The following is a 27,929-nucleotide window of genomic DNA, read 5'->3' on the forward strand; positions in this document are numbered from 1 at the left end:
AATTTTTCCACATACCTTCGTTTATTATCACCTTCTAAATGTTTAACGAGATCTGACAAAACTCTGGCCGTCGTGCTATAAGACATTTTCATTTCGTGTCAATGGACTTAGCATTGAACAATGCTTTGTTTGACCGTCAGTACAGCCAGTCACAATAATGACATTATAGAACTTGTTCACCATTTAAAACCAAAAAACAAACAAAAAAAAAGTCTGTTGGGGTGAGATTTATTAAAGTTTGACGTGTGGCCGCAACACGCTTACGTGTACATTGGAGACAACTACCTGTCGTATTTTTTTTTAAATGCATTGTTCTCAAATGAGCCAACCTGGCATTGTAAATATTTCTTGGAAAATTCAGATTGATAAGAATAATTCCTAGCTGAAAACACATGATCGCTACATAGTCATGTGTATTTGGTTGGGCACCAAACATCACGTTTAATTGCCGAAATCCAATCGATCTGTTCCGGTCTTTTCAGTTGGTATTCTATAGAAGAGCCTCTTTGAACATCTGTCTCGTCCGTTACAACAACCAACAGCACAACAAGTCCCAGGCAATTTGAAAAATCTGCTCCGCTTAAATGTCCCCCACACTGTCAAGCTGCTCTTTTTGACCGGCAATATGGAACAGTGAAAATGGTGACTTCACGTTCACGAGCTCTATATGGACCTCGGAGATTTGTTTGATGCTTTTCTGGGGAGTTGGTTGAGATGTAGAGAATATACAGCAGGGGTGGCCAGACCCCCCCAAAGATCTACTTTTCAAGTAGCCAGCCTCTCGCAATCGACTGGTGGCAGTGGGTGGGGGGTGCACGCACGCACCAATCGCCATAAATACGAGCCAGGAATTGTTGTGTGCTAAAAGCCAGTAAAGCAAGTATATCCTGGATAAAGTGGAGGGAAATAGAAGCAGTGATGTTGGGATTTATTTTGCGCAAATATTTTGGGCTCAAACAAGGTTTTGATCTTCGGTTTCATTCTAGAATAGAGATCTGTCCTCTTTTTTTTTTTTTTTTTTGTAAACTACAAAGGTCTGATCTTTGAGTGTTTAAACAAGAGAAATGTGAGAAAACGTAAATGCCTCTCTGAGAAAATTTTATTGTTAGGGGTTTAACAGCCTTAAAGCAAGAAATTAAAAAGAAAAAACTGGGAATGAAAAAACAAAAACACAAGTCCATGTAAGGGTCGCGGAATTTAAAAGTACAGCACAATAATGATGAAGTTTTCTTCTTCACACACACACACACACACCTTCTTAGCTGCTTATTTTCACGATGGTCACGGGGCTTGCTGGAACCGATCCCAGCCGTCAATGGGCAGGAGGCGGGTTACATCCTGAACTGGTTGCCAGCCAATCACTGGGCACATAGAGACAAAACAGCCGCACTCACAATCACACCTAGGAATGTCCAATTAATGTTGCATGTTTTTGGGATGTGGGAGGAAACCGGAGTGCCTGGAGAAAACCCACGCAGGCACGGGGAACAACTACTTTGTTTATATATATATATTCATGAAATATAAAAGTGAGTGATAGAAAGCGTGATCTACAGGGCCAGTGATAGGCCTAATTGTATGAACAGCTGTCAATTATATAATATTTGAGAAATTTACATCCAACTTACCTTTGTTTCCTCGTTTGGATATGCTCCTGGGTAGTTTCGCTCCTATTGGAACACAAAGAGCACAGCACTTTGCCGGGAACGTCCACTTTTTGTATGTGTTCAGGAAGACATGTTGACACAGTTTTCATTCCTATCTGTACGGTTACACTTTTTTCAAGCCATGCCCATCTGAAACAGTTTTTTTTACCCCATGGTCTTTATCAATTTTCCTAGCACGATCTTCATCTTTTCGCTCCACTTTCGCCATATTGGCAAACGCTTGATAACATATGCGTACGTATGTCTATAAGTTACATATACGCCGTAGTAAACAGAGGGATGAGAATGAGCAATTTTGAAAAAGACTGAAATTGTCTGTCGATGGAGGAGGGGGGTTTCCGAGTTTTTTCCTGGATATTTTTTGTTCCTATCGGAACACAGAGCGCACAGCACTTTGCCGGGAATGTCCACTTTTTGTATGTGTTCGGTTAGACATGTTGATACAGTTTTCGGTCCTATGTGCATGGTTACACTTTTTTCAAGCCATGCCCGTCTGAAACAGTTTTTGATTCCGGCATCCTTCTCAATTGCCCTCGCTCGATCTTCATCCTTTTTTCCCCTAACACTTTCGCCGTCGTAAAACTTTGAACACACCGTCGCTCAGTTCGCGCTATCTAAGTCCCACGCACCATTACTTGGCTAACTAACAAGTTACACTGCGATTTCTGAGAACCAAGAACACATGTACATGGCAATGGTGAAACTCGATTAACCACTAACACGATTGGATAATTATTCTATATAACTGTTGTCCAATCGAGTAATCTGCCGCAAACAAGTTTTAATGTTTATGTCACAAAATGCAAATATTTACACTACCGAGCAAGTTAGAACGGCACATTATAGTCGTGCTTGTGCTAGCACTAAGCTGAACTTGCAGCTCGGAGCCCACTACCGAGAGGCAGGCGCACGATAAACCCCCCCCCCCCCCCCCGAAATTTTCTCAACGGATTTGCGCTTTATCTCGAGAATGGTCATTTTGGTCTGAAAAAGTCGGAAATCCGCTGATCGGCGGAAAATTCTCATCCCTGTAAACACAATACTTCTCCAAGAAATGTTAACAGAGTGAAAATACCACCAAAATGCTGCCAGAAATCGGAATGTTGTCGTTGTTATGAACACCAAATTTAATGCAAACAGATAACAATTCCGTTTTCCGTAATCACAGCTGTGACCAATTTCACGACGAGCATTGTTGATAGATACTGGCGGCGGGCCTTGATCACAGCTTCGCCTCGCGTCAAGCCATAACCACAAAAATTTTCTCAACGGATTTAGATGTCTCACAAAAATGACATTTTCATCTAAAAAAACTGCGCAGAAAATTCTCATCCCTGCATCACACTTCGGACTAAAGGTGGCCCACACCCTGAACTGGTCGCTAGTCAGTCGCACGGTGGGATGTTAATAATGTTACGTAAAAAGCATCATCAAATGGGGGCTGTAAATAAGAACATCATTCAAATTAGAAGGCATGCCACAAGTGAATGAACCTGCTGTGCGTAGGACAATTCGACGCTACAGATTGAACACAGCGTCCAGAAGTTGATGTTGTGGGTCCTCCTCCTTTTTTTGTCCACGAACTTCTGCCTCGTGCTCTCCTGTCATTCTTTCAAACATTTTCACATGACGATCACAACACTTTCTGTGCTACATAAGAGGGATGGGGAAAATTCAACTGAAATCAGACATCTTCACATCTCAAGATTCAGATTTGGACATTGTGTGTTAAACAGTACATTAGTGAAAATGGGAAAACACCAAAAAGTCAATAAATGAAAACAGTAAAAGATAAAGAAGACAGCTATTTGTCTCTTCTACTCTAGGAGAGACAGTTTGATACTGGACCCAAAAACAATCCATTTAATGCAGACACATGTGAGACGTTGGGCTTTAAGGGTAAAAATAGCAACTGTGATGCGTTGTGACCCCTCCATTACACTGGGTGATATGTGACCCCATGGGTTCTCTAAGGTTAAGCACACTTAAGTGTCAGTCTTGTCAATCCTTAACAGTCGGTGACGAAAGAAGAAGACTTGACTTCAGGCTTTTGACCTCTGCTGAGAGAAGTGTTTGATCACAAACGCGTCTCTTTGTTAGCAAGCTAAACTATGTCGAGAAGCTTCAACGTGCACGAGACGACTCCAACCGGACGCGAAGATTGCATGAAAGGTGTTTTGGTCTACTAAAGAAGTGATCAGAGGCGTTCCGCGTTGAGGATTCACAACATTCGGTGCAAATTCAGGAAAACCTACGATAACCGATCAGGTCTCCTACCACATGGCGAGAAGGAAAAGGAAACCTATTTCCTCTGATATCGTGCGTTACAAATATTTAAGGCAACAGATCACCATTGCTACCCCTTCAAAATAAAAGTCCACCTGTTGACTTTAGGGGGTGCTGCAGTAGGAAGGAACCCCACCCAGGAAGTTAATCCACAGTTCGTCAATGTTGAACACTTGACCAAACAGATTTAAGAATTTGCGTTCCTGACCCGAACACGAACTCAGGCGGCGGTGGTGAGAGAACGAAATCACCACAAGATCCAAACCCTATCAAGTCGGCCTTGAAACGTTTATTTACGATAAATGCTTTTTATTATTATTATTTTTGCCAGTGGATTAAAGTTTGGTGTTTAGTTGTGGGAATTCACAGAACAGCAGCTGGCAAGTGACAAGAATTTCAATTATCGACGACCCCATTAAAAAAAAAAACAGTAACGATCCATTGCTTGCTAATCTACAAAACGTACACTTACATCAACACGAACCAATGACTGAAATAATAGCGTTAAATCATCAATTTAGTGCTGAATTGACCTGACAAAACAGTACAGTACGTGCCTAAACATCAACAAGGACAGTAACAATATATGCACTTTGCTCCACTCCATTATGCCAGCTCTCTCCCCGGATAAATGCATAGGTTTCGTTAGGAAGGGCATCCGGCGTAAAAAGTGTGCCAAATTAATATAAGCGTTCATCCATTGGCTAACAACCAGTTCAGGGTGTACCCTAACTCCTGCCTGTTGACAGCTGGGATACGTTGCAGGTCCCGCGACCCTTGTGAGGATAAGCAGCTAAGAAAATGGATGGATTTTTGTGACATGACTGTGTTATTAAGAAATGCATTCGGTTATTGTAGAGTTAGGTACAAATTCACAGCGAGCCACTCGGATTTTGTCAAGATAATCACGACTTTGTGCCAACCATCACCTTGTCAAACTGAACGCTTGTGTCCCACTTCCTGGTTAGCGTTTGTCTCGAAAAAGGGGCAGCACCGCGTTCATTTTTAGATGGGTTACATCAAGGAAAAAGGAAGGAAAGGCCATTTATTAATCAGTCTTGAAAATCGAAAGGTTACTACACGTTAAATAGTGAAAGTTTTGGGTTTGTTTCAGAGATAGCCACGCTCCAACTGATGTTTTTTTTTTTGGTTGTGACGCCAAGATTGGATATTATATTTAAAAGGGGCAGCTGGCTTGAATTCAGTAGATTGGAATGCGTGGTCTGTCGCTTTAAATATTACTGGCGCAGGGGATCCTGGGTAATATCGCTTTCTTTTTCTTCATCTTCTCGCCCTACGGTAGGAGTTTCGTTCGGCTTGAGTAAATCTTGTACAGAATGTTGTAAATCCTCGACGCGGGACGCACCTGATCTTCATTCGCACAATCTTCGGGTCAGGTTAGAGTCGTTTCGTGTACGTTGAAGCTTATCGGCTTCGTTTATCTTAGCCTGCTAACAACGAGAGCGTTTGTGATCACCATTTCCCTCATCAGAAATCAAGCCTTAAATAAAGTCTTTTTTTTCTTTCCGCCACCAACTGGTAAGGTATGACAAAGCGGACACTTAAGTGCTTAAAAAACACACCAACTAAAATCTGTCGGCTTTGTCCGGGAGTAATTCTCAATTTTCCGAGTCGTTGTTATTATCGTAACCGGGATTCTGAATACGGCGACGCGGTGGACGACTGGTGAGTACAAAGTTCCGAGGACTGGGGTTCAAATCCCTTCCTTGCCTTGCATGTTCTCTTCGTGCCTGTGTGGGTTTTGTCCTAAAACAACGCAATCAAGAGTTTTGGGTGGCGATCAGCAAGTTAAAAAAAAAAAAAAAAAGCCTGTGGGTCTGGTTTCCCAACCGACCCTCAAAATTAACATTAATATTTTTACACCATATAATAAATATATCAGCGGCGTGGTTCTCCATGGCCACGCGTGCGAACTGCCGTGAAAGTACAGAGTTAAGCCTAAATTGTTTCTGATCCTCAATCCATAACTTGGCAATGAAAAAAAAATTGCTTTGTGATCACTGTATACCTTCACGTGCACTAAAATACAGGCTTTATCCTGAATAATAATCGCCACGGTCGTCTAACAGAAGCCCAAGTCTTTACCGATGTTCGTCAGTGTTGCGCAATGGAGTGTCCCTCGACATCCAAGTGGTCGCCATATTAGTCGCGTCCTCTGTCTTTGACGTCATCGTCACTTCGGCTGTTGAAAACGCGCAGTGCATGCTACTATGGAAGCCGAACAACAGAGATATTCGCATTTTTCCGACGCCCCTTCTGACATGGAAGCTCTTTTCGAAAAGGACAACACCACACAACCGAGTGAAGTTACTGGGGCAATATTAGACAATTGTTTTGAGCCCTCAGGGCAATATTACACTATTGTTTCGAGCCATATTCAGATGATATGCCATCATGGCCAAACCGCATCCCGTCCGATCCACTTCCACGGCGGAGATGACCCATCGTGGCTTATCGCAGCCGGCCGGTGTGGCTTATGACAGAGCCGAGCGGTGCTGCTTTAGGGGGGTGCTCACAGTCGAGCTGGGGCGCTTTATGCGCATGCGACTGAGTAACTCATTCTAAGCTGGGTTCTTCAGAGCCGCCCCCGACGCGAAGCCTTCGCGGAAGATGTGACCACCGAATGCGGCGCCTCTGCCGGTGTGGCTGAGTTTCGGCACGCCGTGCTATATAAGAAGGGGGTGGAGCCGAGCTATGTTGCAGGCTGAGTGAGACATTGTTGGGTGGGCGATGCGCACATCGTCACATTTCATACGCGGATCTTTTGCTACGTTATGAGAGAGACCGATTACGTGGTCTGCCCCAAACAATTTTTTTAGTAGCTGTATACATACCAATATCTTATTTGGAACCCACGAAGCTCTCGTCCTCTGCACCTGTGCAATCCATTGTTCACAACGAACAGGGTCTCTTGCAAACTTATGAAGGGTAAATCCGTTATCCCGAGTGTTCAAGCAATGTCCAGCAATGCAATGAGACGGCATTTTGTCTAACACGAAGGAACAACGAGCTACCTTCCCGGAGTCCACAAGGAGGCGCTACTGGCCTTTACGTCACTTCCTGCTTCTTCTCGACAACAAATCCCTGAGAAAATTTTCATGGCGGGAATTACAAAAAGCTGGATGTGTCAAAATCATGTTTTCTGGTGAAAAAAAACACATGGGACCATATTGGCTGTGGGTTTTTCATTAATAATATACCAAAAATCATCCATTTTATGACATTTGAGCTTTAAAGATGTTTATCTTTGTGTCCATGGTAATTGCTTACTTTTTTTCCAGATGGACTGGCATTGCTTAAAAAAAAAGCAGCTTTCTTCTTTTGGGACATATTGTTAAAAAGCTGTGCGAAAAGGCAAAATATATTCTATGCGCAAAAACACAGAGAAGCAATATGCATGAGCTAAGCAGAAACGCTATGGTGCTGAGGACAAAATGGCGGACGAGACACGAGCGTTGTAGAGTTGAAATGTTTAATGTCGAGACCATTTCAACCCAAGGACTCCCTGGATATGCATGTGTGTTCATGAGCGTCAGCTAGTGGAACTGCCTCGTCCCATGTCATAGCTTTATTGAGCCATATGAAGTCAAGTTACGTTTTCACGTTTTGCCATGTCCGATTTTTGACATTTAATGTTTTTGGGACCAGGACCTTTTTTTCCTAGTGGTTTTCGTACTGTTGGACTGCCTTCCCCTATGCGACCACTGCCTGGCAATAAACCTTCCTAAAAGCCACACTTACCTCTCAGCTTCCCGCATCTGGGTTCTACCCTCCGCTGAGTTCGTGACAAAATCAAGATTATTTATCTCTGTTTCGCATTGCAAGACGCTATCATGAATTTTGATCTCGTTGTGCACGATGCCAGATTTTCACTTTATTTTCTTATCCCTGTTGTGTAGAGCAGAAAGTGTGATCGTCGTGTGAAAATGTGTGCAAGAACGACCGGAGAGTACAAGGAAGAAGTTCGTGGACCCAAAAAGGAGGAGAAGCCACATCCACTGGATGCTGTGTTCAATCTGCAGCCTCGAATTGTCCTACGCAGAGCAGGTTGGTTCATTTGTTGTATGCAATCTAATTTGAATGATGTTCTTATTTACAGGCCCCGTTTGATGATGCATTTTCCATCCATCCATCCAGCCATTTTTTGCCGCTTATCCTCACAAGGGTCGCGTGAGTGATGCAGCCTAGTGATTTCCAGTCTTTATAGAGCCAAGGCACATATTTTACAAATAAAAAAAATCCCACGGCACACCAACAAAAGTAAATGTTACCAAAAATGGATTGATTTAATTACTGTATGTACTTCCTGCCATCTAATAGAGGATTTTTTTGTTCTGTCTTGTCATTGTGCCTCACTGGCATAAATTGATGAATAAAGACATTATTTCTTGGAATAAATGTTTTTTTTTTAGCAATTACATCACATTGGATAACTTCCCATGACACACCTGACGAGCGCTCACGGCACATTAATGTACCCCGGCACACTGTTTGGGAATCACTGATGTAGTCCATCTCAGCTGTCATCAGACCTGAGGCGGGGTACACCCTGAACTCGTTGCCAGTCAATCACAGGGCACATGGACTCAAAACAGCTGCACTCACAATCACACCTAGGGGCAATTTAGAGTGTCCAATTAATGTTTGTTTTTGGGATGTGAAAGGAAATTGCAGTACCCAGAGAAAACCCAGGCAGGCGCTGGGAGAACATGCCAACTCCACACAGGTGGGCTGTGATTGAACCCTGAACTCAGAACTGTGAAGCCAACGCTTCACAGCTGCGGCACCGTGCCGCCATGATGCATTTTCCGTAACATTATTCACTTCCCACCCTGCAACTGACTGGCGACCGGTTGATGGTGTAGTACGCCATTTGCCCAAATTCAGCTGGGATCGGCTCTGGCACTCCCACGACCCTTGTGAGGATAACCGGCTTGGAAAATGGACATACACCGTGTGCCCTTGCCCATTTACAGTTTACCATTCACGGGCCCACATACCGTAACTTCTCTAATATGTACATTTTTCCAAAAATATTTTCAAAAAGTCAAAAGAGCAGAATATATTTAGGTGTGGATGAGAAAAAATACAATCACATTGTAGGCGGCAGCTGATAAAGCGCTGGCATCACAGTTCTGAGGTCCCGGGTTCAATCCCGGACCTGGCTGTGTGCATGTTCTCCTCGTGCCTGCGTGGGTTTCCTCTGGGCACTCCGGTTTCCTCCCACATCTCAAAAACATGCAAAATTAATTGGACACTCTAAATTGCCCTAAGGTGTGAGTGTGGCTGTTTGTGTCAATGTGCCCTGCGATTGGCTGGCAACCAGTTTAGGATGTACCCCGCCTCCTGCCCGTTGACAGCTAGGATAGGCTCCAGCAAGCCCCGCGACCATTGTGAGGATAAGCGGCAAAGAATATGGATGGATATATGGATCACATTGTATAGTCTTATAGAGCTCGTGCGTGTAACGTCACAGTTTGCGCGCGCCACATTGCCGGTCAAAACTAGCTGCTCGGTAGTGCGGGAGCCGATGAAACCAGAGCAGATTTTTCAAATTGCCAGAGACCTGTTGTGCTGTTGGTTGTCACAACAGGCGAGACAAATATTCAAAGAGATCATTCTACGGATCTGGAAAGACCAGAAAAGATCAGTGGTTTTCAACAATTAAACATGATGGATGGTGCCCAACCTAAATACACACACGCCTGTGTAGCGATCGCTTCATTTCAGGTAGGAATTATTTTTCTCAATCTCAAATTACCAAGAAGTAATTATAATGAATCCCAAATTGGCTAAAACTAGGGGTGATATATTTAAATGTTGGTATTTGTATTGAATACCAGCTGAAAAGATCAATGGATTTCGTCAATTAAAAATGATGGATGGTGCCCAACCAAAATACACACACGTTTGTGTAGCGATCGCTTAATTTCAGGTAGGAATTATTCTTCTCAATCTCAAATTATCAAGAAGTATTTATTATGCCAAATTGGCTCATTTGAGAACACTACGTATTTAAAAAAAGAAAATAAACCGTCTGTTGCAGAGGTTTATGGAGGTTAAGTGTGGCCATGTACATTCAGCAGAGACGATTCCGTCCTTATTTAATGAATGCAAGTTTGTATAAAACCAGGGTTCATTTATTTAAATATTGGTATTTGTATTGAATACTAGCTGAAAAGATCAATGGATTTTGACAAAGGTTAACGTGTGCCCGAATGCTTCCGTGTTCATAAGCCGTCAACCTGTCATCTTTTTTTTCCAATTATAGTGAATGAATGCGAGTTTGTGTAAAACAGCGGTCATTTATTTAAATGTTATTTGTATTGAATACCAGCTGAAAAAATCGATGCCTGATTGAGAACAGACCCAGCAACAAAGTATTTGTATGCATCCAGACTTTTATACGCTTTCAAACTCTTCCGTGTAAATCTCGACGACTTACTCAGCAGATACATGTGTAGATCCAGTTGTCCAAGACAAATGGAAGCGAGTTAACAGTCCACTTTCTTATGGGTGAAAACATTGACTTCGGCATTAAATATGGGTCCTCAATGCCAATTTTTCCACGTACCTTCGTTTATTATCACCTTCTAAATGTTTAACAGATAAAAACTCTGGGCGTTGTGCTATCAGACATATTTTCATTTCGTCTCAACGGATTTAGCATTGAATAATGCTTTGTTTGACCGGTAATATGGACAGTCGCGTAATTTTGGTGACATGGTTGACAGTCGCGTAATTTCGGTGACGTGGTTGCATAACCTCCATACAGGTGCATAGAGTTGTAAAAAAAAAAAAAAACGTGTACATACACATTTCGATATGATATTCGATGTCTTATGTTACATGTGCGTTCATCTCAGATGACACGCTGTGGCGACCCCGAAAGGGACAAGCCAAAAGAAACAGTAATGTGAGCCACCAACCTGAACTCTGACGTCCTCACAGGAGTTTACCATTTTACGTTCGGTAGTTTAGCATATTTGTTGCTACTGCACAATCAGAAACAATTGCCTGTGAGTTTTAACCTAAACTGAGACAAAAAATGTCGACTATTAACACCTAGTTGTGCAGCTGCTTTTAAAAGAAATCTGTCATCGCTCCTGCTGACGACGCAACCAACCAGGAATCAGCGGGGCACTTCAAAACAACGAGGCCATGAGGCAATGATTAGTAAGGGAGAAGTTAAAAAGGCACTGAACAGAAAGAAAAATGGAAAGACAGTTGGACCCGATGACATACCAGTGGCGGTATGGAAGCCATTTGGTGAGGTGGCTGTGGAATTTTTGAGCAACTTGTTCAATAGAATACTCGCGGGAGAGAAGATACCAGAAGAATGGAGGAAAAGTGTGCTAGTCTCCATTTTTAAGAACAAAGACGATGTTCAGAACTGTGGAAACTATATAGGAATAAAGATGATGAGCCACATGATGAAGTTATGGGAAAGAGTAGTGGAGGCTAGACTCAGGACGAAAGTAAGTATCTGCAAGCAACAGTATGGTTTCATGCCTAGAAAGAGTACCACACAAGCACTATTTGCCTTGAGGATGCTCGTGGAAAAGTACAGAGAAGGTCGGAAAGAGCTACATTGTATCTTTGTAGACCGAGAGAAAGCCTATAACAGAGTACCAAGAGAGGAACTGTGGTACTGCATGTGCAAGTCTGGTGTGGCAGGGAGTGCTGACCCCCTTCTGTTTGCGGTAGTAATGGATAGGCTGACAGACGAGGTTAGACTGGAATTCCCTTGGACCATGATGTTCGCAGATGATATTGTGATCTGCTGTGGGAGCAGAGAGCAGGCGGAGGAACAATTAGAAAGATGGAGGTACGCACTGGAAAGGAGAGGAATGAAGATAAGATGAAGTAAAACAATGTTTAAGCGCAAATGAGAGGGGCAGAGGAAGAAAAGTGAAGCTCCAGGGAGAAGAGATAGCCAGGGTGGACAACATCAAATACTTGTGGTTAACAATACAAAGTAATAGTGAGTGTGTGGTAAGGAAGTGAAGAAACGGGTCCAAGCGGGATGGAACAGTTGGCAGAAGGTGTCTGGTGTTCTATGTGACAGAAGAGTATCCGCCAGGATGAAGGTCAAAGTTTATAAAACAGTGGTGAGGCCGGCAATGATGTACCGATGAGAGACGGTGGCTCTGAAGAAACAACAGGAAGCAGAACTGGAGGTACAGAAATGAAGATGCTGAGGTTCTCACTTTGTGTGAACAGGTTGAATAGGATTAGAAATGAGCTCATTATGGGGACAGCCAAATTTGGATGTTTTGGTTCGAGAGAGCAGACTTCGATGGTTTGGACATGTCCAGAGGCGAGAGAGTGAGTATGTTGGTAGAAGGGTGCTGAGGATGGAGCTGCCAGGCAAAAGAGCGAGAGGTAGACCAAAGAAAAGGTTGATTGATGTTGTGACTGGGGACATGAGGAGAGTGACTGTTAGAGAGGAGGATGGACGAGATTGGCTTAAATGGAAAAAGATGACACACTGTGGCGACCCCTAACAGGACAAGCCGAAAGAAAAAGAAGAAGCCATAGTGAAAGTTGCTACAGATTGGAGCCGAATGGAGGGCGAGAGGCTGCGCTGTGGAACGAAAACGCTTGGGATTAAAAAAAAGTTTCCTCACAAACACCATGGATGGCACAGAGGATGACATGCTGTCGGAGCAAAATGGGATGTTCATGGTGCAATGCAGTAGGCACCGGAACTGGACCAAGTCATCGATGAGTTCAACAGTGATGCACCAAAGGTAGCTACGATGGATCTTTTTCACATTGTGGATGAGTCAGATGCCTCTTTTGAAGTTTTGGCCAAGAATGTGTAATGTAGAGGATAAACTTCACTATGCACAAATGTTTTATGCACAAATATTTAACACAATTTTTTTTTTCAAGTTAAACAGTTTTAAATAGTTTATTTATCAGCAGCACATGAACAAAGATTGTCTATACAATATTTTGAAAAACCATACAAACAACAAAAATACAAACCTAGCAAAATAGAAATACAGATAATTCCCAATATTTTGAGCATATGTATAGCACCCAATTGGTGCATTGTACATTTGTAGAAGGGTTTTCCAGATTTTTTTTAATTAATTAATTTCTTTATTTTTAAATCAACTTTGGGGGTGTGCATTATACTTCAAGACGGATTATACACGAGAAATTACGGTAAATGCACGAAAAGAGAGTAAGTAAGTACAATATCCGGCAGCGCTGTTTTGGAGCAAACAGTGAGAAGACTATTTTTACACAACATAACTGTCGGACGACCATGGCACACGGCCAAGAGAATCTTTCGAATGGGTGACATCGTCATGGAGATTGATGGAACACTCCCAAGATGAGTGTGGAGACTCAGACAAGTCTCAGAGATGTTATTGAGTAAAGATGAGATGTGAGAATTGTCAAAATAACACTTTGAGACAAAATTCTCAACCAAAAGGGCCAATGGAGAAACAAAATGTCTGTAGTTCAACGCCCAATTCAAAAGTTGGTTCTGCTTTGAGAGGCTGCTTAAATTCTACTCCATTCATACGGCCTACTCGTGTACTGAATAGCATCTGCACCACTCTGGAGTATCTGCAAAAATTGCATGGTTGAGATTGTCCCAGATTATCGCACTATTAGTCACTTTAAACTGCATCTATTTTTTGAAGTCTTGTCACCCTTTGCAGAATGATCATTTCCACACGGATGATAATTTGAAACTGCTCTCATCGCTTCAGTCCTCTGCATCTTTTTGCAAGTTTTGTCAAAAACAGAAAAATTTACCTGCATTACCACATTACTGACAACCTTTTATTGCTCAGTGGCTGTTTTTTTTTTCTTAATGTCTCAACAATATTCTGTCATTTGACTATCTGCTGTCGTTCAAGAGTGGCTCCAATTAACAGAAACAAACTCTTTTGACATACTTGGAAATAAAAATTATTCTCGTTCAAGTTTTGCGCAAAATAACACAAAATAGTTTGGAAGTGGAGCGGACGAAGTTATTTGTTGTGATTTTCTGGTGTTCTGATGGCTGGATGTGTTTTGATTTTAATGGCTGAACAGCAAGTTGTTTTTTTAGGGTAGTGGTGAAGGCATGAAGAGCTAAAACCGAGCTACACAGAGAAAAAGGGTAAACAAAGAGAAAGGAAAACCCAACTTTTTATATTATTAATGTGTTAGGGGTAAAGGGAGACAAGACCTCACAGTGGTCATAGGAATGACATATAAATTCCATTTTACCAAGGGACTTTATGTAAAATACGAGTTACGACTGCCCCTTGAATAAATTTCTTTTTCCGCTCCAGCTATGCAGTGAATTTGGTCTTCACTTCTGCCACTGACGTTACACCAAGACATCTTGATTTTAACTATGAAAAAGGGGTGTTTCAAGTGCAATCAATTAATCTTTTTTTTTTTTACCCGTGGCTAAAACCAAGCCCACTTGGACTTTCTTCCATCAAAAACCTCAGTCCTGCCTTACTACATAAATCATTCTATCAGTGTCTGTCTGCTTCAATTGTGAGTTACTTGGTAAAAACAGTCCATATATATATACACGACCACAGTTGCAGTTACATACACAATTAAATATTGCAAATTAGATTTGACCACCTTGCAGAGATCAATGAAAATCTTCATCCAGTGTGACAGCAGTCACTGTCCCACCACATCAAACAGAGGTTCAACGCATAGGAGGAGGCAGAGTGCCTACACTTGAAAGGGAAACAGCAGGAGGAACTCATCCAGGTTCCATCCACTGGTGTCCCTTTGCAGGGAATTACATACAATAATACACACTGGTTATACTGTCAGCATGCATGTCAGCACATGTTTTAGCGTCCATGTAAACTACCAACTAATGTTGGTGCTCACGAGGCAATGAACAATTGTATTTCACATCTGTAAGCAGAAGCTTACATTGCCCCACACACTTCCTGTGCCAGAATGTTCAATATACTCTGTCAACAGTACAGTATTTATACGTTGCAAACTTGAGACAAAAATTGCAACAGTACAAGTCTCTAGTTAAACCATAATAAAACAAGAAAAATTTTCTTTCAATACAGAGTTAACATTCTTCACTCTGAGAATCTTCTGCTGGAGGCGCTGGCAGTCAACATAGCTGAGTTTTTTTTTTAAATCTTTGATATTAGGAGTTGTTTTTTTTTGTTTTGTGTATGTTGGTACCAAAATGTTTAAAATATATTAACCGTACGTATTTATATTTTGCATATTTGCGACAATTATTTTCAATAGTTGTCATTACCTTGCCGGTCCCTGTCCTGGCCGTACCAGTCCCCAAGGCGACACGCAACTGCCGCAATCGGCGGAGGCACACACCTGCGCCTCATCTCTGGTAATTACGTCCCAGTTATATAGAACCACACGTACGGTCTGGCCTTTGCCAGATCGTTGCTTCATACCTCGTTCCTGCACTCTCGTAATCCTGTTCCTGATCTCCCGTGTACCGACTCCTGCCTGCCCACAGACCTGCCTCCTACGCCTGACAATCTTATTACTGCTGCTCCCGTTGACCGCCTGCCTGATCCCCGACACTGGACCGAATAAAAACTTCCCGAACTGCCTCTGCGTCTGCCGAGTTGTGCATTTGGGTCCAACCCCGTGTTTTGGTAATGACAGAACGATCTGGCCTAAACATGGACCCAGCTTACTCAGTTAGTTTCGCATCCCCTGATAAGGAGGGCTCGCAGGTCACTTTGGAAGCTCCGTGGGACTCTCCATAGGAGTCGGATTTAACCTTGGTCCCTGACTGCTACTTGGATCTGAAAGAGGTGTTTTCTGAAGCCAAGGCTAAGTCCCTTCCACCTCACCGGCCGTATGACTGTGCTATTGATTTACTGCCCACAACCTCACCCCCGCTGGGGAGACTCTTCTCTCTTTCAGTCTCTGAACACCAAGCCATGAGGAACTATGTAGAGGAGTTGCTGGCGGCGGGTCTCGTCAGACCCTTGTCATCACCCGCCGGAGCAGGCTTCTTCTTCATAAAGAAAAAGGATGAATCCCTGCGTCCCTGCATTGACTACCAGGGGCTGAATGGCATCATAAAAAACAGGTACCCCCTTCCTCTTATTGCCACGGCCTTCGAGCTGCTGAAGGGAGCCAGGATATTTACTGAGCTGGATCTGAGGAACATGTACCACGTGGTGCGCATTAGCCAGGGAGATGAATGGAAAACTGCCTTTAACACACCCACGGGGCATTATGAGTACCTGGTGATGCCTTTTGGACTGACGAATGCACCAGCGGTGTTCCAGAACTTTGTCAATGACGTCCTGCGCGAGATGCTCAATAGGAACGTTTTCTTGTATCTTGACGCCATACTAATTTTTTTCCCCGGACAAAGATTCTCATATCGGGCACGTCCGGTCCGAGCTGCAGCAGCTATTGTGGCACGCTCTGTACGTGAAGGCAGAGAAGTGCGAATTCCACCAACCCTCCGTCTCGTTCCTGGGTTTTATCCTGGCGGAGAGGGAAATCCGAATGGAGCCCGGTAAGGTCGAGGCCGTCCTTCAGTGGCCCACTCCCACGGATCGCAAAGATGTACAGAGATTCATTGGATTTGCCAACTTTTATCGCAAGTTAATTCAGAATTTTAGCTCCATAGCTGCCCCCTTGCATGCACTCACCTCTCCCCGTAGTGCCTTCCACTGGGATCCGGCCTGCCAGGCGGCTTTCAGCAAGCATAAGGCCAGCTTCATGTCAGTTCCGGTTCTAATCCTGCCTGACCCTAATCGGCAGTTTATTGTCGAGGTGGATGCATCGTATTCCAAAATAGGGGTGGATCTCTCTCAGAAGAGTTCCAGCGATGGGAGACTACACCCCTGCGCTTTCCTCTCCACGAGGCTGACTCCGGCAGAATGGAACTATGATATTGGAGACCGGGAGTTGCTCGCCGTCAAGACGGCCATGGGGGAGAGGTTGGAGGGGACTCAGGTCTCTTCCCTAGTGCTGACAGACCATAAAAACTTTGAATATCTTAAGACCGCCAAGAGGCTGACTTGCTCGGCAAGCTAGGTGGGCCCTCTTTTTCACTAGGTTTCGCTTCACTATGTCTTACCGGCCAGGGTCCAAAAATGGGAAACTCGATGCGCTGTCGCGCATATACGAGGGGGAGAGGCGCGAACCTGATCGTGCCCTGATTTTTCAGGACACCTGCTTCGTGTCAACCTTCACTTGGGAGATCGAGGTCCAAGTGAAAGAAGCAGTTAAAGACTCCTCCAGTCTGGCAGGTTGCCCTGCTAACAGACTGTCTGTCGTGCCTCATCTGAGGGGGAAGGTGATTGACTGGGCCCACACAAACCGCACCGTGTGTCACCCGGGCATGGCCAAGATGCGATCGGTAGTTGAACAGAGCTTTTGGTGGCCGAACATCAAAAAAGACGTACGAGAATATGTCAGTGCGTGCCCGGGTTGCGCTCCAAACAAACTCTCCCGGCAACGGCCCGCGGGAGAGCTTCATCCGCTGCTCGTTCCTCGACGTCCATGGTCCCACATCTCCCTAGATTTCGTGACCGGGCTTCCACCTTCACAAGGTCACACCGCATGAGGCCTCCCACTACGGATAGAATCTCTTAAGATGGCTCCCAGGTTCGTCGATCCTTTCCCTGTCACAAAGGTGATCAACCCAGTTGCAGTATCATTGAAACTTCCAAGATTGATGCGGGTCCACCCTACCTTTCATGTCAGTCTGCTCAAGCCAGCTTGGTCGTCTCCGCTGGTCCTGCCTGCCAAGCCCCCTCCTCCCCCCACAGAGTGTTTGCCACGACTGTTGGCTTGTCATCCTGGCAAAAGTACAGATGACAGTACTGAAAAGTGCATAGTAACTGTAATAGAATGATGGATATATTCAAGGAAATGCTCATCTCTTGTCTGCGCCGCTGCACCATGGCGGCTGTAAAATGTAGTTTTCCTGCTGGCTATTAAGATCCTGATGGTTGTGGGAAAATGACTGGCACCACAGCTGATTTCACCCTCTTCCTCTGTATCCAATGGTTTCTGCCAAATCTTAAACAAAACAATTCAGTTCGAAGTGACCAGCACAGTTTGGAGTGCTTCCTAGGCACCCATGGATGTAAAAAGCAGAAGGCCCATTTTGCATCATATTCACTGATTTCATTGCAGTATATGGAGTATATAAAGTAAGTTTCTTTCGGCTTGTCCCTTTCGGGGTCGCCACAGCGTTATAAATGCTTTAAAAGGGCTGATGCCATTTGTAAATTAATTCTAGTTATTCTGAAAACATTTAAAATCTTTGTCAACTGAGTTAACAATTCTGGCCTGATAGGACACACTAATGAACCAATAAAGCAAGACGAGAGGACAGAAAAGGGCAAGGCAAAATGTGGAGCAATGAGGAAGGCAGTGCTCCTGAAGAGTGATGCGGTGGGATTCTGTTTTAGTTTGAGTGAGAGTTGATTTGTTCATGTGACATAGTATGTTGTTAGTCATCCCAGCACAAGTAATTAAAGCATAGTGTCTTTTTTGAACTTATTATTGATTGAACACCATATCACATGCATGTTAGTCGACCTGTATATGGAGTTGCTCCCCTCCAACGACCCTAACACAGGTACACGAAAGGAAGGGGTTAGCAAGCCCATCAACAGGGGACCCAAACCCAAATAAAGCACCCTAACCAGTCCCAAAGGGAGTGGCAAGAGGTACCAGACCACTGCTCCCCATGCCCAACTCCTCCACTCCCCATCTGGGGAGCGCATGGGGGCCCCGAGCCACCAACCGGGCCCAAAACATTAGCCAGCAGCTACCTAGAAACAATCATAGCCTGGCAAAGTGAATACATGTTAAGTCCCTGTCATAAGGAAGAACGTGCAAGGGGGAAAAGAGAGGCAAGAGTCAGGTGGTTCCCAAGAGGGAAGGGGGTGAATTTGTAAATTAAAATTAGGGATGTTTTGGTTTTTGAAAATGTTTTGAATTTTTAAATGAGTTTTGGGATTCTGATAAGATGTTGTTAAATATAAAATTAATAATCTGTGGTGATTGTGCAAATTTGCTAGTTGAATCTTGGACAGATGCACAGTGGTAACTCTACTCATGAAAATTTTAGGTTCCGAAAAGTCTCCTCGGAAAAAAAAGTTCTCTCTAGTTACAAAGGAAATTCAGGATACGAAATGAAAAATTCGGCAGTGGATTCCACTGAATGTAAACATCCTGTCCTGTATCTTCGTGTGAAAGTGGCGCGATAGAGCTTCTCTACCATTGGCTATCGCCGTAGCATGTTCCTGGCATCCCATCTCTCCATTGGCTAGGAAGGACATAAACTTTACCCATGATCAACTTCGGAAGGACATAAACTTTACCCATGATCAACTTCCTGTAGCTTCTTCACCAAATCCATTGTCATATGCTAGGCCACAATCATAGATGAGTACATCTTCGTGAATGTATTTCTTTTTTAACCCTGGGCCCCAAGAAGTTGATGGCCAGTGCCAGTAAGATACAGTGATGGAGGTCATAATTTGTGAGAAAGCAACCGCCATATTTAAAGTGCTGCTGATGCCTAAAACATGAAATTTAGTATCCAAAAAGATTCACTGTCCACACGTTTACAAAAGGCCCGATTCGTCGTGAAAAATTGATTGTGCAAGTGCAAAGCTTAGTTGGTTCCAAATGATAGGTAGGTGTGTATAGAGCTAGTAAAAAAAAAAAAAAAAAAATGGAGCTCGTGAACCTACGTCATAAAATCACGTGACTTTTGCTTACGTCGACATCTTGCCAGTGTAACAAAGCATTGTTCAATGCTAAATCGGTTGAAGACAACACGATAATATGTCTTGTAGCATGACGCCCAGAGTCCTGTCCGATACCGTTAGACATTTAGAAGGTCAAAACAAACTAAGGTACGTGGGAAAAATTCTGCATTGAGGACCCGTATTTAATGCCTAAGTCGATGTTTTCGCCGATAACAATTGGACTGTTAATTCGCTTCCGCTTGTCTTGGACAACTGGATATACACATGTATCTGGTGAGTAAGTCGTCGAGATTTACACGGAAAAGTTTGAAAGCGTAGAAAAGTCTGGACGCATAGAAAAACTTCGTTGCTGGATCTGGATCGATCTTTTCAGCTATTATTCAATACAAATACAAATATTTAAATAAATAACCCCTGGTTTTACACAAACTCTCATTCATTAACTATGATTGGGGGAAAAAAAAAGAGAGGATGCAGTCGTCTCCACGGAATGTACACGGAAGCAATTCCGGCCACACTTGACCTCTGTAAACCTCTGCAACAGTTATTTTTTTATACGCATTGTTCTCAAATGTCCCAATTTGGCATTATAAATACTTCTTGGTAATTTGATATTGAGAAGGATAATTCCTACTTGAAATGAAACGATCACTTCACAGGCATGTGTATATTTTAGCTGGGCACCATCCATCATGTTTAATTGCCGAAATCCATCGATATTTTGTGGTCTTTTCAGCTGGTATTCCATAGAATGATCTCTTTGAATGTTATACCTGTCTCGTCTGTTGTGACAACCAACAGCACAACAGGTCTCGGGCAATTTGAAAAATCTGCTCTGGTTCAACGGCTCCCGCACTGCTGAGCAGCTAGGTTTGACCGGCAATATGGCACTGTGGAAACTGTGACATCACGTGCACGAACTCTATAGGGTGGGGGTACTAATTTCTCTCACGGTTTATAGCATATGTTAACTGTGAATTTAGAATAAACCTCCTTGGTCATCCATTTTCTTAGCCGCTTCTCTTCACAAGGGTCGCAGGAGTGCTGAAGCCTCTCCCTGCTGTCAACAGGCAGGAGGCAGGGTAGACCCTGAACTGGTCGCTAGCCAATCGCAGGGCACATAGAGACAAACAGCCAATTTAGAGTCTCCAATTAATATTGCATGTTTTTGTGAGGTGAGAGGAAACCAGAGTGCCCGGTAGAAACCCACACAGGCACGGGGAGAATGTGCAAACTCTACACAGGGAGGACTGGGATTGAACCCAAATCCTCAGAACTGTGAGGCCAATGCTTTCCAGCTGAACCACCGTGCCGCCTCCCCTTGGTCAAAAAAGCAAAATATAACAAAGCACTTGTATTGTGTTTAAAACAATTTAATCACACACAATACAATACAACACAAAACAATAACAAAACAGAAGTACAAAAGGAGTTTAATAGTGTAAAACACGAGCTAACTAGCCAAAGGACGTGTAGTCACCATAGTCGAACAAATGTTCCAAATGGATACTTTTCACATGACGTCATGAGTCACATGACATATGTTTACGACGCCTACTGGACAGCAAAACTACAATACAACTCGTCTCTTTAGTGATCTTTTTGTGAATATTGGCTTATTAGCACCTTTATGGCTTTTTCATCATGGTATTTCATTGTGAGGCTTATGTTTGTAAGAACAGACGGAAGAAGGAGTCTGTCTGACACTTCAAACATTCTTTATCTTTTCCTGGGCATTCAGCTAATTTACTGTGGTCTCCTCCACACTTGTTTCATATCTTTGTGGAGGTCTTTGGGCTGTCAATATGGCTACTATTACCCGCAGTGAAACTTTGCTTTCCAGGTTTGCGGTGGATAACGTGAATCTCGTGGCTGTCGCTAGCCATAGCCTTTAGCTGCATTTTTGATAACTCGTGGGAGCGGGAGATGTCAATCGCTTTTTCGAGCATTAGCGCTAGCCCCTGGCTGAATAACTTTTCGCGCACACTCGGTGACTTGGTAGCGAAAACGATGCAGCCTCATTGCTGTTTGTGTAGTTACAGCCTTTAACCAACAGCTTGATTTCTGTCATAAAGTGCTCAAATGACTCACACTTACCTTGAACCTTCTCGTAAAAGTTATCTAGCAAATATGGGGTTTGCTTTCGGAGTGAAGTAATCAGAGAATTTTTGGTAATAAGTTTTTAGCAACTTATCTTCATCTCCGGTGTCCACGTACTGCCGACATCCCGTCCTTTTTTTCTGCCGATCCACAGCAGGAGGAACTACAATTTTCCTCTTCAGCTCAGGCCAGAGAATTTGTTTGGACATTTGGAAAGTTGTTTGTGCCTCCTCCTCCGTCCCACGCGATGCCTTTTGCCTGTTACTCACTGCTCTTTGTATCGTTGCTCAATGGCAAATGTAAATGAAGATCGTTTTTTATTATTCTTTACATTATGTACACGTTGAATGCTTATTTTTGGCAGGGGGGGTCGTTGGAAGGCATTGAACGGATTTGGCTATACACATGTAAAATGTGTTTCTACATATGAAAAATTTATGTTACGAAATGACTTCAGGAATGGATTAATTTCGGAAGTAGAGGTACCACTGTAATTCTTTAATTTTTCAGCATTTTAAATTTATCCTAATTTGCGTATTAAATTGATCATAATTTCTGTGGGAATGTAAGTGTGCAACGATATATGACAGCAATGTAAAGTATCATACCAACTTGAACAAAGTTGATGAAACTCATGCAAGATTATTTTTCTTTCCCCTGAAAACTGGTCAAATTGGAGGTGGTGAATTTTTGCTCGACAGTCACTATCGAAAATGAGTTGATACTGCCACTTGAGTAAATTGCTTTTTCCACCCCAGCTGTGCAGTGAATTTGGTCTCCACTTCTACCACTGATGTGAAACCAAGACTGCTCGATTTTGCCAATTGAAAAGGGGGCAAGTTTTCAAGTGCAATTAATGAATGACAAAACTAATTGATGGTGTTTAAAATGATTGACAATTTCATTGTATTGAGCAGAAAAAAAAAATCATTTGTAAATGAATTATGGACAATATAAAGTCCTTCCCCATTTCAAATCTGGATTTTTTTTTCATCTGTGGGTAAACCAAAGCCCACTTGAACTTTCTTCCATTCTGAACGTTGGTCCTCCATCACAACATAACTAATTCTGTCAGTGGCTATCTGCTGCAATTGACCCCTCCGTACAGGGCACTTAACCACGCCTCCTGAAGTGACGTCACGCCACGTGTGCTCACGTAAGACAAACAGTAAAAATGGCAAATACAATCCTATACATTCTGAACTGAGACAGACTCTATGCTTCTGATTTCACTCAAATCAACGATATATTATAGATTCTAAAAACAATACATTCTTAACTGAGAGAGACGCCATGCTTCTGATTTCATTCAATCATTCACACGTAGCAATGTTATGCTAGCGGAGAACGTCTCATTCATTTATACGAGACGTGTATTAAAAATCAAATTTAGGGCATATCTTCGTGCAAACAGTGTGGTTAAGCTTCGGCCGCGAGCCAGCAAGGAATCAATACGTTTGTGCAGTCCGATCGTCGCTAAATATCGCTCGACAAAGAATAAGTGTGTCAATCGTTCACACGTAGCAGTGTTATGCTAGCGGAGAACGTCTCATTCATTTATACGAGACGTGTATTAAAAATCAAATTTAGGGCATATCTTCGTGCAAACACCGTCTGGTTAAGCTTCTGGCCGCGAGCCAGCAAGAAATCAATACGTTTGTGCAGTCCGATCATCGCAAAATATCGCTCAACAAAGAATAAGTGTGTCAATTGTTCACACGTAGCAGTGTTATGCTAGATCAATTGACCCCTCCGTGGATATTGCGCAATCCGCGTTATTGACGAATCAGAGGCCAGAGATCTGCATAGACCAAAGCCCGTTTTTGCTCCCGCCATTTTCTCAGACGACATTGCATGGTCCAGTATAGGATTAGTTAGCGTTTTATCGCGTATTTGGGTTATTTAACAAAAAATATGGTTAAGAGGTGTAGTCAATAGTGACGACAGGTATCCTGAAAGGCTAGTTGGTGGAGTTTGATCCGTACCCTTTCCAAAACCGAACACCCTGTACGAAAAATGCCTTTGATGGATCAAACTTTGTGGAAGACCGCATCATCAACTAAATCCATCTAATATCAACCGGAACACATATGTTTGCACGAAGGTATGCCCTATATTTGATTTTCAATACATGTCTCGTATAAATGAATTCGAAGTTCTTCGCTAGCATAACACTGCTGCGTGTGAACGATTGATTAACTTATTCTTTGTTGAGCGATATTTAGCGATGATCGGACTGCACAAACGTATTGATTTCTTGCTGGCTCGCGGCCAGAAGCTTAACCAGACTGTGTTTGCACGAAGATATGCCCTAAATTTGATTTTTAATCCACGTCTCCTATAAATGAATGAGACGTTCTCCGCTAGCATAACACTGCTACGTGTGAACGATTGACACACTTATTCTTTGTTGAGCGATATTTAGCGATGATCGGACTGCACAAACGTATTGATTTCTTGCTGGCTCGCGGCCAGAAGCTTAACCAGACGGTGTTTGCACGAAGATATGCCCTATATTTGATTTTCAATACATATCTCGTATAAATGAATTCGAAGTTCTTCGCTAGCATAACACTGCTGCGTGTGAACGATTGACACACTTATTCTTTGTTGAGCGATATTTAGCGATGATCGGACTGCACAAACGTATTGATTTCTTGCTGGCTCGCGGCCGAAAGTTATCCAGACTGTGTTTGCCTGAAGATATGCCCTAAATTTGATTTTTAATACACGTCTCGTATAAATGAATGAGACATTCTCCGCTAGCATAACATTGCTACGTGTGAATGATTGAATGAAATAAGAAGCATGGCGTCTCTCTCAGTTAAGAATGTATTGTATTTAGAATCTATAATATATCGTTGATTTGAATGAAATCAGAAGCATGGAGTCTGTCTCAGTTCAGAATGTATTGTATTGTATTTGCCATTTTTACTGTTTGTCTTACGTCAGCACACGTGGCGTGACGTCACTTCAAGAGGCGTGGTTAAGTGCCCTGTACGGAGGGGTCAATTGTGAGTTACTTGGTAATAACAACAGCCCATTTCCACTCCTACAGTGTGCAGTTAGATTTGCAATTAAATGTTGTGAACTAATGAGATTTAACCAGTGTGTTTGTCTTTTGTCTTGCAGATGTCAATGAAAATCTTCATCCAGAGAGGCACCAGTCAGTGTCTTGTCACATCAAAGAGGAAGGTGAAGAGGTTCAACACATCAAAGAGGAGAAAGAACAGTTCTTACACATCAAAGAGGAAGAGCAGGAGGAAATCATCCAGGTTCCATCCAATAGTATCAATTTGAAGAGTGAAGATGAAGGTCAAAGTGAGGAGAGAAGAGCGGCGGAGCTTCCAAGCAGGAACAGCTCAAGTGATGGAAAGTCAAACAGTGGAGGATTACTAACAGTCGGGGATAATAATGATGATATTGACCAGTCTGGAGGTGACTTGACATGTCACACTGCTAACAAATGCTGGAAATGTTCTCAGTGTAGGAAAGCTTTTGTTTCTATGTGCAATTTGAGGCGACACATGAAAATACACACTGGTGAGAAGCCTTTTGCATGCTTAGTTTGTGGTCAAAGATTCACTCGGAAGGAACACTTAAAAACGCACACAAAAACACACACTGGTGAGAAGCCTTTTCCCTGTTCAGTTTGTGGTCAAAGATTCTCTGAGAAGGGACACTTAAAATCACACACAAGAAAACACACTGGTGATAAACCTTTTTCGTGTTCAGTTTGTGGTCAAAGATTCTCTCGGAAGGATAGTTTAAAAAGACACACAGGAACACACACTGGTGAGAAACCTATTTCCTGCTCAGTTTATGGGCAAAGCTTCTCAACGAAGGAATACTTACAAATACACACAAGAACGCACGCTGGTGAGAAACCATTTTCCTGTTCAGCTTGTGGTCAAAGATTCTGTCGGAAGGGAACCTTAAACTTGCACACAAGAACACACACTGGTGAGAAACCTTTTTCTTGCTTAGTTTGTGGCCAAAGATTTTCTCATAAGAGAACCTTAAAATTGCACACAAGAACGCACACAGGTGAGAAACCTTTTTCCTGCCTAGTTTGTGGTCAAAGATTCTCTTGGAAGGGAACCTTAAAATTACACACAAGAACACACACTGGTGAGAAACCTTTTTCCTGCTCAGTTTGTGGTCATCGCTTCTCAACGAAGGAAAGCCTAAAAAGACACACAAGAACCCACACTGGTGAGAAACCTTTTTCCTGCTTAGTTTGTGGTCGAATATTTTCTCATAAGGGAACCTTACAATTACACACAAGAACGCACACCGGTGAGAAACCTTTTTCCTGCACAGTATGTGGTCAAAGATTCTCTCGGAAGGGACACTTAAAAATACACACAAGAACACACACAGGTGAGAAACCTTTCTCCTGCACAGTATGTGGTCAAAGATTCTCTCGAAAGGGAAACCTAGAACAACACACAAGAATCCACACTGGTGAGAAACCTTTTTCCTGTTCAGTTTGTGGTCAAAGATTCTCTCGGAAAGGAAATTTTGAACAACACACAAGAATCCACACGGGTGAGAAACCTTTTTTCTGTTCAGTTTGTGGTCAAAGATTCTCTCGGAAGGGACACTTGAAAATGCACACAAGAACACACACTGGTGAGAAACCTTTTCCCTGCCAAGTTTGTGGCCAAAGATTCTCTTATAAATATCGGGCTCAGACACACAAGTGTGCTAGTGAGAATAGCAGTGACCAAGAAGGTTATAATGCATATATGAAGATTTAAAAAAAGTAGTTACTTTCTTCTTTTTTCTTTCAGCTTGTCCCGTTACGGGTCGCCACAGTGTGTTATCTTTTTCCATTTAAGCCAATCTCGTGCATTTTCCTCTCTAACCCCCACGTCTTCATGTCCTCCCTCACCACATCCATCAACGTTTTCTTTGGTCTTCTGCTCGCTCTTTTGCCTGGCAGCTCCATCCTCAGCACCCTTCTATCATTATACTCACTCTCTTGCCTCTGAACATGTCCGAACCATCAAAGTCTGCTCTCTCTAACCTTGTCTTGTTGAAATGGAATTAATTCTTTCCCAATTTGGGGGGGCAAGATGAACCTGTTTGTGAAATACAGATCATAAAGACCCATACTTCCTTTGAGCAATGTATGCAGTTTGTTTTTGTGATGTTGGTATAAAGGAATTCATTGATTGAAATAAGGCTGTCATGAAACTTGGACTTTTGGCTGAAATTTTTGTGTATTTGTGATCTTGAATGAAATACGCCCCTTAAAACATTGAGGTTGAATTTATTTGTTTATCAAATCCATTTCCTCAATTTAAAAATGATTTAAATGTCTTTTATTCATCGGAAAACTTCCAAAAAGAAATAGAAAACATGGCCCAAGCGACAAGGCCGATACGGCAAAAACTGCAAAGCTGTGCACTGGGGAGGATCACAATCAGATAGTCATGATAAAATAGTGACAAATGTTGATTGAAAAAGGTCCAGGGTTTAATATGATGTCACACAAACAAACAATGCAAATGTTCTCAGTGTGGGAAAACTTGCTTGTAAAACCAAATTACACATGAGAAGACACACTGGAGAGAAACCTTTGGCCTGCTGAGTTTTTGGTCAAAAATGATCAACAAGCTTCCATTGAAAATGTAAAAGTTTCACAACATAAATAATGACTATTGTGTGGATTTAGAAAAAATGTTTTTTGTAATTTACCTCCCATGTTTATCTTCATGTTGTCATTGTCTTCTCTAAAAACTTCCTGTGGACAAATGCTAAAATGTAATGCATCCATTGTTTCCCAATCATGAAGTAATTTCCTGTGCAAATAAAAGAATGATTCATTGAAGTACACTGTAAAGAAGTATTGCATTTACACGGGGAACTTTAAATGCCTCTGACACCAAAAACATGAAATTTAGTATGTTGTTAACCAAAAAAAGAAAGTTATCATTTTGTTCACAGCACGTCAGAATGTTGCTGTATATAGAGTTTTTTAATCTCGCCCCATGAAAAATCTATGGACTGTGTGGGGTTGAAGAAGAAGCCAGAAGTGACGTATTTTGCAGACAACTTCAGCTGCAGGATCGAGTGTGTTTACCTCTTGTACAGGAGAGAATCAGCTGTTTTCTTC

The 27,929-nt window shown here is 42.7% G+C and overlaps 2 protein-coding genes across 15 annotated transcripts in view; one reads left to right on the forward strand and one right to left on the reverse strand.

Annotated features, from left to right (window-relative positions):
* The window catches only part of LOC133493288 (zinc finger protein OZF-like), a 50,502-nt gene extending 42,643 nt beyond the window's left edge, over window positions 1-7,859 (reverse strand). For 3 of the 12 annotated variants that reach the window (XR_009792913.1, XR_009792912.1, XR_009792915.1), the window contains exons 1-3: window positions 3,161-4,014; window positions 1,629-1,670; window positions 1,255-1,361 (exon numbers count right to left, since the gene is read on the reverse strand). The gene's annotated coding sequence lies outside the window, so the exon portion shown is untranslated. The other 9 variants (XM_061806498.1, XM_061806492.1, XM_061806496.1 and 6 more) reach the window with 9 other exon arrangements.
* Window positions 4,973-27,624, forward strand: LOC133493284 (gastrula zinc finger protein XlCGF57.1-like). Of its 3 annotated transcripts, none has more exons than XM_061806477.1 (3): window positions 4,973-5,366; window positions 7,874-8,021; window positions 24,938-27,624. In XM_061806477.1, the coding sequence occupies exons 1-3, from the start codon at window positions 5,088-5,090 to the stop codon at window positions 26,566-26,568; spliced, it is 2,058 nt and encodes a 685-aa protein (XP_061662461.1). In that variant the 5' UTR covers window positions 4,973-5,087; the 3' UTR covers window positions 26,569-27,624. The 3 variants fall into 3 exon arrangements, with proteins under 3 accessions (XP_061662461.1, XP_061662462.1, XP_061662463.1); XM_061806478.1 differs by having other exon boundaries at window positions 4,973-5,252; XM_061806479.1 differs by having other exon boundaries at window positions 5,196-5,350.
* Window positions 27,625-27,929: the final 305 nt, after the last annotated feature.

The sequence above is a fragment of the Syngnathoides biaculeatus genome, chromosome 20, assembly GCF_019802595.1.
Source record: "Syngnathoides biaculeatus isolate LvHL_M chromosome 20, ASM1980259v1, whole genome shotgun sequence".
Lineage (NCBI taxonomy): Eukaryota > Metazoa > Chordata > Actinopteri > Syngnathiformes > Syngnathidae > Syngnathoides > Syngnathoides biaculeatus.

Coding starts and splice junctions, on each gene's coding strand:
- LOC133493284 (XM_061806477.1), top strand. CDS start 5,088: ATGTTTTTTTTTTTGGTTGTGACGCCAAGATTGGATATTATATTTAAA. Junction 5,367..7,873: donor TCAGGTTAGAGTCGTTTCGT/GTACGTTGAAGC, acceptor CCTGTTGTGTAG/AGCAGAAAGTGTGATCGTCG. Junction 8,022..24,937: donor AATTGTCCTACGCAGAGCAG/GTTGGTTCATTT, acceptor TTTGTCTTGCAG/ATGTCAATGAAAATCTTCAT.